The following is a 17250-nucleotide window of genomic DNA, read 5'->3' as shown; positions in this document are numbered from 1 at the left end:
TGTACAGTCAGCAAAGCATTCCCTCCAGCGGCTAAGCGCCCCATGCACATGCACATCGCTGAAATGAGGCCTGTGACAGATATGGCAATTTCCTGCTAGATCCTTGAAACTCTTAGTGAATTAAATTTAAATCTCTTTGGAGTCCATTGTATTAAACGTAAAGGTTCTGTATACTGGGGGCCTGGACTGTAAGTCATTTCTCTGGGGGAGGATGGGATGTGAACCCTGGGAAGCTTTAACAACATCAAAAGGACTGTACTGAACAATGGGCCAGACAAGAATGGACTTTTGGGACAAACAGTGTCACACAGTTTGCTTAGGAAATCTTTAGGGGGAGGTGAATGCAAATTACCCACCTCTGGTTACACAAAAACCTAGCTTTGGAAGCTATGCCCTGAGGAGAGGGTCACTGGCCATCGATTACCTGTTCCCAGAGTCTGACGATCAAAGATCCAATTGTATAAAGGAAAGACTGAATATTCATGGGCTGCTAGTTCTGACCTAAGGCTGTTGTGAACTGGTCACCACAGCAAAAACATTCTGTGGGATTTCAAGGACTGCCTCCTAGCAGAGCCCGGGTGAAGCTGGGGGTTATCTCTGGCAAGGTTATTAGCATATGTGTAGTTTCTTGTGTGTTATTTTGTGTGTTTTCTTGGTAACGCTTTTACCTTAAGAATAAACGCACTTGCTTCAGAAGGGCTGCATGGTAGCTTGTGACTGCTGGCACTCACAGCTCTTCACAGCCTTCAGCGAGAAAGCAAAGTACAGGCGGTTCGGCCTGTTGGGGAACAACAGAATGTGGATAGGGAACTGTGCAGCCGGGAAAGACCCCGGTGAGGAGGGAGAGAGAGACAGATCTCAGCCCAACAGAGGTGACAGCTGAGAAGCCTGGTGTGGGTGCCCTCAAGGGACCACAGAGGAGGAATACCAATGCAGTTGCCCTAACCTGTGACATGGCAGCCCCTGGACAGATGTTCCACCAGCTGAACCAAACAAGAAGAGCCCTCTGATTGAGCCGACAGGGCCTGCAGTCTTGTCTCAGCTGGGGCTACATCTAGCCTAGAGACAGCTGGGGCTATATCTCGCCCACCACCTGTCTCTGAGGAAGAATGTGATACCTCCTGCCTCCCCCCTGCTCAGGACAGCAGGGTAGGAAGCTGCAATCTGTGGTCTAACAGAATGTCTCTCGTGGGCCCGGCCCAAAGCTTTCAGCATCTAGAATTTTATCACAGACCCTAACAGTGCAGGTTAACTAACCCACAGGTTAAGGCCTAAATATGTCCTTATGCAACTGACAAAGATCCCTACCAGGACAGGCGTTCTCAACCTCCACCCCAAGAAAACCCAACATGGTTTAACCCTTGCAGGCTGCGTTAGGATCAGGATCCATGTCCCCTCCCCACTCCCTATTTCCAGACACCTGCAGCATTTCAAGAACTAACCTCAGAGATGGTTACTTAGAGGTCCCTCAGGAAGGACTGGCTGCTGAGCGCAGGATGGAGCCGAAACACCCAGCAAGTCTGCAGGAAGAGCACCGCATGCTTCTCTGCCTGTATGGGTTTTCTGTAAAGGTAAGTTTGGGGGTATTTAAACTTCAGCGCTTCACCACGTAACTAACAAAATGAACATTAACGGATGTGGCCCATGGATCCTGCTCACCAGGAGTTCAAAGCCTCACACTTACCTTTCCAAACAACTCGGACATTGAGCTGCCAGGGGCAGGCACGGCCATACCACCTGGCTTCGGCATACTGACATCACTATCCTGCAAGGGGGGAGGAAGGAGGAGGGTTGCCACTGATACAAGCAGCAATTACTGGCTGTGAGACATAGGGACGTTCTTTGGACATTTGTTGGGATCCTTTGATTCTCTCCCAGGTCAGAGTATCAGGTGGGGGGAAAAGGAGGAGGAGAGGATTGTTGGGGAGGAAAGGGAAAACGGGAGCAGCCAGGGTACCTGGATGGCAACAAGAGGATGAATGGCAACGGCTGGGCTGTAAAAACTAGGCAACAAAATCCACATAATGCTTGATGATTTGGATAAGCCTTTTCTAAAGGGGTCACTGATGCTTCATGCTCTGTTTTTGCCCAAGCTAACCATCAAGCTGGACACACAACCATGTCTGTGGCCACTTTGGAAAACGCTGGCCTTAAGGTATGAACTGCATACACCTTGGGGCTGGAAGTGGTGAGCACTTCTTGAGAGGTCCTGATTCCTCCCACCTCCCACAGGCCTTGGGGTTTGCATTGTGCCCATGCAGATGAAAACGCATCTTCATGTTCTTCTGTGGAGTACCTAGCGTGCTTGTCTGCTATCTAGGTAAGAAATAAAAGTCCCCGGCTATCCCTTGGTGCCCTTCCTGTTGCGGCATCGTGTGTTTCAGGAACTCCCTGGCATTCAGCAGCAGATCCTTACAGAGGAGCCTGAAAAGGGAAAACACAGTATCTGTAACCACCAGAATAAATCAGAGTCACTCTAACCACAGGCGTCAACTCCGTGGGTGCTCCGGGGCTGAAGCACCAACAGAAAAAGAAATCAGCTCCACCCCCTTCCTCCCCAGCACCTCCCACCTGTTAGTGATCGGCTGTTTAGCGGCGTGCAGGAGGCACTGAGGGGGGGAGGGAGGAGTGAGGCGGGAAAAGGCAGGGACGCATCTTGGGGAAGGGGTGGAATGGGGCAGGCTTGGGGCAGAGTGGGGGGAGGGGTTGAACAGCCCCGTGGAAATTAGAAAAGTTGGCGCCTGTGATCCTAACCCTTCAAATTTCTTTGTAAGGGCTTGAGCTTGTATGAAAGTTTGGATTGCTCTGACTTTACCTATGCCAAGAATTAAGTCTTGCAAAGGAAATGGTGAAATGTAGAGGCCTATTGGGACGAGGTGGGGGAGGTAATACCTTTTATTGGATCAGCTTCTGTCAGTGAGAGAGACAGAAAAGCTTGTCTCCCCAACAGAAGTTAGTCCAATAAAATATAATACCTCCCCGCCCTCATCTCTCTAATGTTCTGGGACCGACATGGCTACAACAACACTGCATGCAACAGTGTTAAGACACTGTTTCAGTTGACATGTTAAACGAAAAACAGTTCACGTTAAGACTAAATCTAGTTCGAGCAGGGATTATGAACATGAAAGCAAAACATTTATCTTGCCATATGCTTTTCATTCAACCTTTCAGAAGCAATAAAATAATCCATCTAAGACAGTGGTTCTCAAAGCCGGTCCGCCGCTTCTTCAGGGAAAGCCCCTGGCGGGCTGGGCCAGTTTGTTTACCTGCCGAGTCCGCAGGTTCAGCCAATCGCGGCTCCCACTGGCTGCAGTTCGCTGCTCCAGGCCAATGGAGGCTGCGTGAAGTGGCGTGGGCCGAGGGATGTGCTGGTTGCCCTTCCTGCAGCCCCCATTGGCCTGGAGTGGCAAACCATGGCCAGTGGGAGCCGCAATCAACTGAACCTGCAGACGTGGCAGGTAAACAAACCGGCCCGGCCCGCCAGGGCTTTCTCTGAACAAGCGGCAGCCCTAGTTTGAGAACCACTGATCTAGGAGACTATCTTTCCTGGATGGAAGGAATTAGGAAATGTTGTATTTGAAGCTGGGCAGGAAACCTTTGCCATTGAGCACCCTAGAGAAAGTGGGTTCGTGCCTGAAGGAGGAAGGGAAGTAGGAGTGAGGTAATGGCTAGGACATCCAGCAAAAGGCTTGATCTTTCTAGGAAGCAGGCAGATGGGAGAGTGGCACTGAAAAGCCATGAAAGACCTGAGGTGGATGCAGGACCCGGACACAGCAATGAGTTAGATGTCTATTTCAATGCTATGTATGACATCACTGCCCTATATATTTTATTATCACGAAATACAAGGGTGTGCGGTAATCTCGTAGGGCGGAATCCTGTACAGCGCTGACATATGCGAAACCCAACAATCTCCTGGAGACAGAATAATGTGACCTGGTCAAAAGAAAAGAAAGGCTATATCTGGTCATCAACAGCATAAGCCTCTCAAGTAGTATTAACAGTAGGATCAGAGGCAGGAGACCTGTATGTCCCCTGTGACTGAAGGCAAATGACGTGATTTCTATGTTTGTGAGATAGCGGTGGTACAAGTTCTTAAGGGAGAACATTTCCTGGAGCGTCTTTTTCCTACAAAACAGTGGGTTTGTCCAAGTTCAACCATCATAGATTTTCTATGGAAATCATTTCATTGGTGTTAGACTTGCACACATGTTGTTAGGTAGAATATTTAAGAGTTTCCTATTATTTCATGAAGATAGGGACCCTGAGAAAATTCACAGTATAGCACTGGGATTATAGGGACCACCACATTCCAAGAATCCCTGTGGAAAGATTTTATACTGTGAAAGGACATACAATATATTAGATCTGAGCAAATCATTTACAGTATAATAACGTAATCAACACATTGTTCTTTTCTACATGTGACTTGCCAGTGATTTTTGTGATTTCTTATGCAAAACTATATTGCAAATAATTCTTGGCCTAGAGATTACTTGGGAGCTGTTTACTCAGATTATACGATAACCCACACCTCGCACATTTCAACTATGTTTGATTAGACACCCAGGTTGTACGGTCTTGATTCTATTCCCTGACTGTATAAGCGTAACTGTTAGTCCTGGTCTACACTTAAAAATTAGATTGACCTAGCTACATCACTCAGGGTTGTGAAAGATTTCACACCTTGAGTGTCATAGTTAAGTCAACCCAATCCTCAGTGTAGACGTGGCTAGGTCGATGGAAGAATTTTTCTGCCAAGCTAGCTACCATCTCTCAGAGAAATGGAAAAGTCCTTCTGTCAATGTAGGAAGCATCTAATGGTAGTGCTGTAACTGTGCCAGCATAGCATGGCCTCAGAGTCTGGTTTAGGGTGTGAAATATAAAATTCCCTTTCTGCTCATATTATCTCAGACTCACTCAAAATTCTGTTTCCATGAACATTTCTGGCAATGACTGTGAAAAGCAACACCAAATGCACCTGAAAACAAACAAAGCAAATTCAAAGTGGCTTTGAAAGGAAGGACAGGCTTGCGTGCACCACATCTATCTGTGCCTCACTTTCCCTCTGGTAAACTGGGGATAACAATCATTATTCTCACCAACTTTTGCCAGTCTATATTTTGAGGCTGGGACTGTCTCCTACTGTGTGTCTGTGCAATGTCCAGCATGATGGGCCCTTGATTTTGGCAGAGGCCCCTTAGTGCTACTGGAATATGGCCAATAATGTTCTTTGATTGAATGTTTGCAAACAGTTTCGCTCAGCTCTTCAAGACATATAGAATCCGCACAGGTTATTTTTTAGGCTGTATAAACTTTGACAACATTCTGTGTGGTTCATGTTAAAGCCTATGGTTTGCTTTTCTCCCAAACAAAAGGGTTTGTACATACAGCACTAAAGAGCATCTCTTTGTCCTCTCTGCTGTCAGAGGAGCAGCCCAGTACTTCCCCTCAGGCTAGGAGCAGAATATGTGGTTTGTTCAGAGACTGCTGTTTATACTGCTGTGTTGCTTGAGCTAGAGGCATCTACTCATAGTGGAGGACTGTTTTTTTTGTTTGTTTTTTTTAATAACTGAACCCCTCACCAGGAGGCAGTAATATCTCATAGGATTCAGCCTTACAAGAATATGTTTCCTTTGTGACATAGAATCATAGATTATTAGGATTGGAAGAGACCTCAAGAGATCATCTAGTCCAACCCCCAGCTCAAAGCAGGACCAATCCCCAAACGGTCCCCTCAAAGACTGAACTCACAACGCTGGGTTTAGCAAGCCAATGCTCAAACCACTGAGCTATCCCTCCTCCTGGTGGAGGTCTGTTGAGGTCATCAAAGGTGTCCTCTCCATGTTTATTCTCCTCTGGTCCAGAGAACTCCTCTAATGAAGTCTCCTGCATCTTACTCAGATATATATTATCACTGCAAACAGGATGGACAAAAGTGTTTGGTTTTATTTTTTTAAAGAACTGTATTATTAAATGTTATTAATCCAACTGATAAAGTTCCCATTGACAAAATATCCAGAACTAGAAAGGAAATTCTGGGTCTGTTAATGCTTGTTTGAATTGAATATTTAGTTGGAGAAGTGTCTCTTGAGTGTTAGCTCCAGGAGGGCTCTGCTGGACTCTGTAAGATTTGGAAAATGAAGTGTTCATTTCCACACGATGTCTGGTTTTAAAGTACTGACCTGTTCTGAAGATTGACAATGTAAACTGCCATCCTTTTACTCAGTAAACTGTTCCCTAGGCATCTTCAGAGTCAGTGGAGTTACTTTACTAAGGGCCCAATCTTACAAACACTTACATACATGAATGACTTTACTTGGGCAAGTAGTACTGTTGAAGTCAGTGCAACTGGTCACCTGAGTAAAGTCAGTCATGTACAAGTTTTCAGTATTAAGCCCTAAAATTAAAGTTTTACTCCCACCAGGACTATAGAACAGAGACCAGCCTGGATCCTTTTCTGCTCTGTGTGCTATACACAGAACAGTTAATCAAGTAACAAGTGCAGACTCTTTAATGGTGTTGTGCATGAGCCAGAAAGACTGAAGCTGGGCTCTTTCAGATCCCTGGCTGAATGTTTGCAGGGCTGGATATGGGAAGGCTGCTTTTCACTTGTTAACCGTGCGTGTGAGATCCGGAAGTCATGAAGACACAATGGTCATGGATCCGCCAATGCTTATTAAAGCTGAACCCATCTCACATTATCGAAAAACCGTGCAAAAATGGACACCCTTCCATGAGACATCAGATGATAACTAAGGAATACAGTAAAGCAGAAAATATTGCAGCAACACCAAAACATTTTCCCCTAATTTCTCCAATATGCAGCTACTCAGTAATTACATTGAGCCACTTTTGCAGCTAGGGTGACCAGACAGTAAATGTGAAAAATCGGGATGGGCGTGGGGGGTAACAGGAGCCTATATAAGAAAAAGACCCAAAAATCGGGACTGTCTGTATAAAATCGGGACATCTGGTCACTCTATTTGCAGCTCTTTTTAGCCCACTGTAGCTTTGTTTCACCAGAATTTCTTTAGTAAAACAAAGTGCTTTCCTTTTTCCCTTAAAGCAATTAGCATGTCGTTCACATTACCCTTTGGATGTAAATCGAGCTATTCCCAACAGCTACTCAAAAAGTACATAATCACTACAATTACTGCTGGCATCTAATTAACATTCAACTTCCTCTCTACAGCAACTACAGCTGGACAACCAATTTATTTCAGGCTAAAACTAATAGTCTCTATTATTTCTCGCCACACTTAGCAGCCCACCTGTGTCCAAATTAGCATGTTTTAACTTGGCAAGCGACAAAGACACTGATAGGTTTCAGAGTGGTAGCCACGTTAGTCTGTATCAGCAAAAACAATGAGGAGTCCTTATGGCACCTTAGAGGCTAACAAATTTATTTGGGCATAAGCTTTTGTGGGCTAAAACCCACTGCATCAAATGCATGAAATGAAAATACAGGAGCAGGTAGAAATACACGAAAGGATGGGAGTTGCTTTACCAAATGTGAAGTCAGTCTAATGAGATAAATCAATTAACAGCAGGACACTAAGGGAGGAAAAATAACTTCTGAAGTGGTAAGAGAGTGGCCCATTACAGACAGCTGGCAAGAAGGTGTGAGTAACAGTAGGGAGAAATTAATATTGGGGAAAAACCACTCCCATCTTTACTCAGGCCTAATCTGATGGTATCCAGTTCTGCAGCTTCACACTGGAGTCTGTTTTGTTGAAGAATTGGCACTTTTAGGTCTGTTATTGTTAAAGATGCGGAATGAGTCGACCCTCCCCCCCTTAAGTTTCTGACTGAAACGGGTTATACAACAAATATGAGCACTGATACCAATTTCCACTAATTATAGAGCTGCTTGTTAGATTAGTTCCCTTGACCATGCCTCTGAAAAAGTAAACAGATGTGCTTACACTGAATTGCCCATTGCCTTCTTCAATACTCAGGGCTTGATTCAGCAGACTGCAAAATACGGCCTTCTGGGCTGCAGAGAGTGCTGAGTACCGGGGCAAATACATCCAGGAGAAAGGTCAGTCTAACTGGAAGACAACGGGGGGGAAGGATGTGGGGAGGCGAACAGAAGAGCACTGTACTGGGAGTTGCAGTGCTGCACATGGAGGGAGAACAGAATGTAAATATGTATAACCACTTCACATTCTAAACACACTCATTTAGCACTGCATGATTGCAGCTGGGCAGGAATTCCTATGGCCCAAATGCTGGAATAACTCCCCCGCACGTCTCTCTAAGGGTACAGCTACACTGCACTTAGACACCCACGGATGGCCCGTGCCAGCTGAGCCCGGCTCACAGGGGCTGTTTAATTGCAGTGTAGACACTCGCCTGAACTCTAGAACCCTCCGATCTCGCAGGGTCCTAGAGCCTGGGCTCCAGTCTGAGCCTGAACATCTACACTGCAATTACACAGCCCCTTAGCCCGAGCCCCGGGAGCCTGGGTCAGCTGGCACAGGCCAGCTGCAGGTTTTTAACTGCAGAGTAGACGTACCCTAAGAAAAGATACAGACTGAGCCAGGTCTGGCTCCTGCCTTCGTTTTCATTATACTGATAACTCCCCTAAATCAATGGGCTCCTGGAAGCAGAGGGACTCCACTAATGGCTGCCTCATTTTTAGAGCAAGATGAAAGTTCTCCTTCGCCTAATAATAACAATGCCCTTAGCACCTGTATGGTCAGTAGCATGTCCACAACCCCTCCCCTGGACTGTAGCAGCAGCAGGTTGGTGAGCTGCCTGGGTTTGAGGTCTTTTTCTTCCAACCACGCGTAGCTCTTATGGGCAAGGCATTCTGAACACAGGCTTTGTTTAGGGGATGAGGATTTTGGTCTTTGGGACATTGCTGCATACTGAACTGCGAAGATGGAGACATGAACGAGGACAAAGACTGTGCCTGGGTGGTACCCATATGTAAAATGGGCCAGCAAACATTCGTTTTCAGCTTACAAGGTATATCCCTGGTACTAGTGGAAAAGATAGCTCAAAGGATCCACCCATTAGGGAACTGTTGGGTCCTGCCTGTTTTGACTGCATTAATAAACCCGGTGGGAGGTTAGAGGCCGGTAGCACGATTTGGTAGTATTTCAAGGGTCCCAACTACTCTGATAAGACTCACAATGTTTAACTGGGGTAAGAGAACAGGCATTACTGTGCTTATGTGGATCATCCAGCTGGTGGAAAGGGAGGTAGGAAGAGGTGACAAACTGGGGAGACACATAGGAGCAAAGTGGGAGAAGCAAAACTCAATTCCCTTTTCAGCCTCCAGCTAGAATATGGCAGCTCTGCATGTAGGATCTACTTATGCTGAGCAAGATCCTTGGAGGCAGGGCTCCATTAACATTGACGAGGCTATGCCAACATCTACCAACTAGAGATCTGTCCTACTCCACTTGCCTATTTTTAACTGCCATCAAGCACAAGAAACCAGGTCTTCCTTCCCACTCCCTGGTCCAACTCCCGTAATGCCACGAGCTGATGCGCTTCTTTGAATGGAAAAGGCAGAAGGCCAGTCACCACATCTCCTTGCTGTCTGTACCTGGAGTGTCCTTGTGTGCTCTACTGCAGAACATCTTCACAACAAAGCACCTGCCTGGATCCAGAATGCGCGTGACGGGGGTGCAGGGAGAGGAGAGCTATTGTGGGGACCTTTGAGTCAAAACTAAATGGTTCTAGTTGATGCTTAAGGACAATAGGACTCACAGGAAACACAACAAATAACCCAGCAGAATTAAGTCACTCTCTCCAAAAGCCAAGCAGGTGGCAGTACAACTCCACTGCCACTTCCTACACCAGTTAGCACTCAGGTGGATATGGAAACTCACTACTTCTTAGTTTGTCTCACTCCCATTAACTTGGAACCTTACCGCTCTGACTTTCCAGCTCCAAACAGTGGTAGCTACTATTTTATTCACTGGTTTCGGATAGTGCATTCGGGTCACAAGTTTCATGGCATTTGTTCACATTCTTCCACAAGCTCTTATTTATACCACGAAGAATTATTTATGGGGATGAAGTAGCACAGTAACTGAAAGGCTGATGTAGATTGCTCATTATTTTGGCCTCATAAATGACTCCCTGAGGCATTAAAAAAATCTTAGAAAAACCAACAAAACACTAGAACTTGTGCACACCCCTAGAGTGGTTACTGGAGTAAAAAGGAAAGGACTGTATTCAGGGATCTCCAGGTTAGAACAGCTTTCACTGGCTGGTCTGTTCATTCCAACAAATATACCAGACTTTTCTGGCTACCCAGGATGAAACTGGAATGCTTCTACTGGGATATTTCCACCAAAGACCATGACAATTTACAACAGGCCAGTACACTGGGCCCCCTGCTCTAGTCATCGGGGCAAGAGACTGGATATCAGGACTCTTGGATTCTAGTCCAATTCTGCCTCTAACTCTCAGCGAGATCTTGAGTAAATCACCTAACCTCCCTCTGTGTCTCAGTTTCCTCAAACGTAAAAGGGGTACGCTGTGCAGAATGATTGACAGGTAATGTGCTTTAAGACACTGGATGATAAAAGCAATTGTGAAGACCCTTGGAACAGCTCAGCAGCAGTTGCTGAATCTGGACCCTTCAGCATAGACCTGAGTTTTGAGTTAGCTTCGTTAGCTTCATTTGCTAGTGGCACTAATGACCACAGGGTTGACCAGCCATTAGAGGTTGATGCCACACACATTGTCAGTATGTTAATACTTTACACGACTGGTTATCAATATTGTGAGTGTACAAGAACAAAGGGGGAAGGAATTGACACAGTTACACAGCATCTAGGATACTAAACCTGGTTGTTTTTGATAGTCTGGCAGCTTCACTCTGCACAGGCATCACTCATACAAGCAATAAGTCGAGCTGACAACTCCACCCAATCTTTGCACACGGGGCAGATTGAATGATTAGGACAGCATATGAGATGAAGATGCTTTTCTTCAACATCAAGCCTCTCTCTTTATTCATAAAAGCTCAGGGCAGCTCTCATCGTAAGACAGAACATAGAGCCCTGCCTTCTGAGCAGGGTGGGACGTGAATCCCGGACCCGTGTTGCATGCCACCCGCTGGCTCTGGCTACACAGTTGATTTGAAGTTCTGTTCAAGGTGCTAAGAGCAATCTTCACAGTCCAGGGCCTCTTTTCCCTTCTGTCCCGTCTCCACTCTCATTACCTGATGGGATATGTTGATCGTCAGAAGCTGGAGCCCAGCTTTCCTGGGTCAACTGAAGGGTGATCTCAAAAAATTGCAGATTCCAGCACTTGCTCCTTCTGCAGAGCCAGAATCCAGTAAGCTGCAGTCATGCTCCAAGGCTTCTGACTAATCCAACTTTCTTTGACTAGACACTTTGAGTAGGCAAGCTGCGATGACAAATGGAACACCAGACGCACATTTGTTGTCCTGCATTTTAAAAGGATTGCACCGTGTTTTATCACTATTGTGGCAGGCTCTACATGAAATGACAATACAATGCAATGATTTTTCTTTAGAGAGAATTGGTTGTAATTAATCTACGGTAAAAATCACTATTTCAAGTGGAGCCCAAGCTCTCTGTGCTTCCCTGGCGCTGCCCGAGTTTGGGAGCTTGTAAACAGGAGAGAGACACACAACTCAAGGCCAGCAGTCGCTGCTCGGATCCGCAAGACTCCAAATATTCAGGGTGCTGGGGATGGACCAGGGTGCATTTAAAAGATTCTGTTACAACAAAGGATTAAGGAGCAAGAGAAATAGCTAGACAGATATCCTGACGGTATTCTAAAGATAGCACTAGTTTTAGGAGTAAAAACGTTTGCTGGGTCAGATTACAAAGGAGGCTCGTGTGGTTAAGAACCCTTCCTTTCACTCATCCTTTGTCTGTCCTGTCTACCTAACTTGCAAGCTGTTCAGGGCTGACACTGTTTTTCCTGGTGTGTCTATACACGGAGCACAACAGAGCCACCGTTATTATTCATTTGTAATACCACAGCACTTAGGAGCTCCAGTCACGGAGCAGGACCCCATCTCAGTTAGTGCTTCTAGGTACTACTGAAATATAAGGAATTAACACAAACTGCCTCACTCGGCATGGGAAGGATACATACAATAGAAAGCCTTTTTTTTACCTTCCATCACACCCTTTAAGGAGCTGTCCACATTCGTGCAATTCAGCTAGCCAGAAGCGAAGCAGGAAGGTATGCTGAATGTGGAGGCTCGAGGCGGCTAACCGAGCTGGTACTCCACTGCCTGCTCTTGTAGCTAAACATCTCACCAGCTGCAAAAGTTCATTTCCAAATGGACAAATGTGCCATGTAGATTTCTTCACTTCTAAACAGACACTCAGCACCATGGGGGCTCCCCCCTCCCAGGGAGTCCATGGAACTCCCATTAGCTACAATGGAAGTCACATGGGCAGATCTGATGGGATAATGGAACCCTTAAATGACTTGCACTGACTGCAGTTTACAAACTTTGCAGGTTTCTGCTTCTGTTGTTTAGTTCCTCATCTGTCATCATGTACAAAAGCCGGGCTCCCGCTGCTAGCGGGAGTGTAACATTTTTATTGCAACTTCGTAACGTGCTTCCTGTTTAGCATCATTCAGCAGTTGGGGGTCAGATCTGCAGCTAACGGAGCTGTGCTAATCTGGCCCCCTCCCCAGCTTCAAATCCTACTCCTATCATTCAAAACTCCTTTATTCGTCTTCCCAGGGCAAACAATGTGCTTTATCTTATTATTAGTTTATTGTGCAAGTCTGGCTAATGATGAGAAGTAGAGGAAAGATGCCTTATGTAGAAAAGTAACTGTCCCAGAATCTATCAAACTCTTTCAGAAACAGCACACTGCACTGTGCAATGAACACTTGGCCCCACATAGCTTGGTCTGATGGTTCTTTGAGACAATCTCTTCTGAGAGAGAGAGAAAAGAAGATGACTCCAAAGCCTAACTCAGAACACAACACATTAATGGTTTGTGCTAGAATGTTTGAGCAGTGGATTTTCCATGCAGGATAAAAGCTTAGTCAACTTTTTTGCAAAAAATCTTGAGCAAGTTTTAGGTTTGCAACTAAAACTGTAAATAAACGAGTGAAATTTTTATAAATTGTGGCACAAGGGCCCACCCTTCCACGCTGGTTGGTGGAACATTAAGTCTGATGTCGCATCTAGTTCCAAACTAATTTTCTTTGTAGAGAATCAGCTACTGCACTGAGATTAGATTCATGTATTTTACCAGCTGGTAGATTACTCTGACTGCTGTAACAGCTGTCGAGGTTACATGTCACTTCGGGTTGGGCCATGGTGACAGGCCAGTGGAGAAAATTCATAAAAAGTTACATGAAGCCAGCAAAGTCATCTGATCATTTAGAAGAGAACTCATTTCATCACTGGAGCTGGTAAATCTCTGTCACTCTCAAAAAAAAAAATCAATGCTAAGAAAACAATGAGTCTCAGATGATGGAGGGGTATGTGGGTAAGCAATAAATGTAAAAAATAATCCAAATATGTTATCACCTGCCAAAGATTAATTCTAGCCAAAGGAGAAATCACAATGCTAGTATTCACTGTGTAACAATTTAACAAAAATAAAGCCTAAACAACAAAGAACGTAACAAACCACTGAAAACAGCAGCATTAAATACCAAGTTTTCAGCTGGCCCCAAACTGCCCTACATATTTGAACACACAACAGTTCATAGGAACAACCCAAAAGAACAGGCAAACTCTGCTCTTGCGTACTTGGATGAACACATCGGGTAGCCATGTGCCTAAATACTTACTTTGCACACACAAATTCCCACTAGGAATCACAAATGCAAGATTTGTATGAGGAACTTTTGAGCATGGAGTTTAGAAGCTTCAGCTGAACATTTGCATTTTAAAATTGAGATGGACACTTCATTCTTAAAACTACCCTGTCAGTCCAGGTGCTGAAGCATGTTGCAAGGTGGCATGTAATGCAACTTTAAAATCACGAACCGCCTGAATGGCTATGAAGTCTCCAGGCATAACAAGGGTGCTGACGGGTGAAGTTAAGACTAGCAAGAATGTGGAGTAATAAAAAAAAAAGAAAAATAATAACTGAATATGCATAAGGTGCAGGTCTAAGATATAAGAAGGTGCCATTGTCAGAGTTCTGTTCTCATTCCTGCACTTCCTGATCTTCCAATATATATTGCTTTATGTTCTGCAAATGAAATGTCCCATTTCCACAGAGAATAAGAAGTTATTTAGTAATCCCAAACATTTAGTTTTCCAACTAATAAATAAAGGTAAAGTCACATCTCAAACATTTTTTTAATAGCTAGAATGGCTTGTTGGTTGGTTTTTGCCAGACAATGGACTTCAAACATGGTCTAGTAAAGACCTTTAACATTTCCAACTTCTTAGCTTCTGCTGTTACACAATATCCTGCAACTGCCCTGTCATGTTCTCATTTATATCTTTTTCCCTATTTTCATTTTTTATTTGATTTCAGAGAAAGCTAAAATGAGGCATTAGATTAAAGGAAGTGATTTCAATTGGAGAGGATAGGTTTTGCATAGCTCTCCAAACTTCTACTGTTGCCTGAAGATATTTTACTGTAGGAAAGAACTTTACGTTTCTAGGCTGTCAGTGTCACTTACAGTTGATAATTACAGTTGTAAGAAGGACTTTCAGGTAAGAACCAGAAATGACTTTCCAGCATAAAACTTAGTTGCATCATCTTAGTGTTGTGCATCAGACAATTCAAGGGACTTTGAGGTATGTTTGGAGTCAACTATTGCACTTGGAATAGACACTTTCAGTATGAACTACTCTGAGCTATTGTGTATATCTGTACAAAAAAGTTCTTAGCAAAAAGGAAAATAGAAAAATCTTGGCGATACTCAACATTTCATTGAGTCATGTAGTTCACATTCATTTGGCCTTTTCTTTAAATGCTCTTATGATTGCTTTTAAGTACAAATCACTGGCTCAGAACATAACTCAATCACACAAGAAATCTTTAACACCACAAAGTTTGATAATATATTATAATGGTAGGAGGTTATTGTGATGGAGCGTCTGCCCCACACTGGGCTCTAAGAGGTTAAAAGAAGCCCCTAGGGAGTGTGCACAAGAGGCAGCCAGTCAGAGAAGGGCTGAGAGGAGCAGCCAGTCAGGGCCCAGCAGGCCCACATAAGAAGAGCTGCAGGGCAAAGCAGCTTGAGTAGCTGCCTGGAGCTGGAGGAGGAAAGCCTAGGCTCCTAGCAGTAGGACGGAGTGCAAGCACCCTGGACAGAGCAGTGCTGCCAGCAGAGAGACCTCCTGCCTAGCTGCTAAAACTGGCAGGCTGAAGCCCTGAGGTAAGGATGAAGAAGGTGCTGAGGGCCATGGGGAAGTGGCCCAGGGAAATGAACTGAGGAGTCAGAGGGGACGCAGCAAATGGCAGCCATCTACAGGGTCCCTGTGCTCGGACTTGGAGCGGTGGGTGGGCCCAGGTCCCCCTCCACCGTTGCCACTGAGGAAGTGGCCAGACAATGGGCTGCAGTTGCCACTAAGGGAAGTGACTGGACAGCGGACTGCAGATCCCCCAAAATGCAGGGAGAACGGAAGCGATTGGACAGCGGACTGTGGGTCCCCAAAATGCAGGGAGAACTGAGCATGCCACAGACGGAGGGCTGTGTCCTGAAGATGAGGCCATGGTCCTGGGATGCAGAAGTGACAGCACTGAGATACCACCAGAAGAGGGGCACTGGCTAGCAGCGCTAATCCCCAGGACAGCTAGCAGGAGGTGCTGCTGTGGTGAGTCCTTCCTTGTCACAGTTATCAAGCAGCAGTTCTAGATGTGCTCACAAGAGATGGGCCCAAGTGAAAAAAAAACTGGATCCATATTTTGTCTCCTGTAGTAGATTCCCTCCCACTCCATTATATAACTAGCAGCTGGTAGTGAAATTCTGATACCATTCCAGATTCCAAAGGTCATCCCCTTCCCAGTTCAGGGGAGTTTGATTCTAGAGTTCGTTTTCAGCCATCTCTAGCATTAATAGTTGCATTCCAAATAGTAGGTCAAATTCACTCAGATGCAGAGAACTAAAACAAGGCCTACACACCACTTAAGCCCTAGTGACTTAAATGAATCTGGCTAAACAAGGGGTGCAAAGGCCTTTTCTGCCTTCTGCACATAAAGGGTGAAATTCACCCTTTATGAACAAAAGTACTGAACATAAAAACCAAGTGTCACATTATGTCTTCATTACGACATACAGCAAGTCTTGGGCGATGAGGGACGAATATACCAGCAATTACGAGACATATGGTAAAAACTGACCAATTAGCAATATACACGATACTATAAAATTAGATGCAGAAATTTTTCCATTTAAACATAAAATGGAAACAAAAAGGATATTCAGTGAGTAACATTTTCAACACATGTATAAGAGCTTCAGGCTATTTAATATTGCACAGCAAGTTAACAAATTAACACTGCACAGGATGGGGAAAACTGGAGCACAAAATACCAGTTCACATAAAAGCCTGTTAAATGAAGAATTCAGATTCCATCCACAGGCAGTATAACACGCTTTGTAATTCTTTAGTCAGTTAGCCTATCAGAATTCTCGGACTCACTTCTTCCAATTCCTGTTTTGATTTTCTTTGGACAGCTGTTATCCTGAAAGGGCAAAGTTCAGTTGTTGTAACCAATTTGAGTTCGGACTTGCGTAGTGATGCTTCAGCAAGTTCAGCAAAGACTTTAAAAAATAAGATTCTGTTCTTTCATTTTCAGTTATGAGTCTCAAAGCTCAGAAAGGAAAATAGCTTTAAAACTCTTGTATTTGAGGTTCCTCTCTAGAATTCTGTTTTGGATAAATTTTCTGTCAGTCATAGGTCAGGAATCTTCACTTCTGCCAGGAAGGCTCTCTAAATCCAGCCAAAAGAAGAGGTAATTCTAACACTTGCACTACTATTTCTTCCATAAATAGAATGGCAGAATGCTCTTTATCTAGCAAGATTCATCCAGAAATCTCACATTCCAACAGCATAAAATCATAGAAATGTAGGATTGGAAGGGACCTCGACAGGTCATCTAGCGCAGTCCCTCAGAGACTTTCAAACATTTCAACCATCCTTTTAAGACTGGAAAATCTTTTACCTCTAACTACTCTTCCACACTCCCCGTTATGCTGTAACCTGTACGTTCTAACTTGTTTCACCAGCCGCATCACACGTTGCTCAGGGCATCTTCTTGACATACCACTATGTTAGCTCTCCCCGGCAACACTGCAAACTTT

At 44.8% G+C, this 17250-nt stretch overlaps 1 protein-coding gene across 2 annotated transcripts in view; it reads right to left on the bottom strand.

The window, feature by feature from the left end:
- SYNPR (synaptoporin) overlaps positions 1–17250 on the bottom strand; it is a 182341-nt gene that overhangs the window by 86877 nt on the left and 78214 nt on the right. Inside the window, exon 3 of one of the 2 annotated variants that reach the window (XM_050957535.1) lies at positions 1463–1563. The exons of the other annotated variant lie outside the window; for it this stretch is intronic. Coding sequence (XP_050813492.1) covers positions 1463–1563 — 101 coding nt within the window. The remainder of the gene's footprint in view (positions 1–1462; positions 1564–17250) is intronic. 2 annotated transcript variants of the gene reach the window in all.

The sequence above is a fragment of the Gopherus flavomarginatus genome, chromosome 6 (genome assembly GCF_025201925.1).
Source record: "Gopherus flavomarginatus isolate rGopFla2 chromosome 6, rGopFla2.mat.asm, whole genome shotgun sequence".
Lineage (NCBI taxonomy): Eukaryota > Metazoa > Chordata > Testudines > Testudinidae > Gopherus > Gopherus flavomarginatus.
Note: the sequence above shows the minus strand (reverse complement) of the source record. Positions and strands in the feature narration are given on the sequence as shown.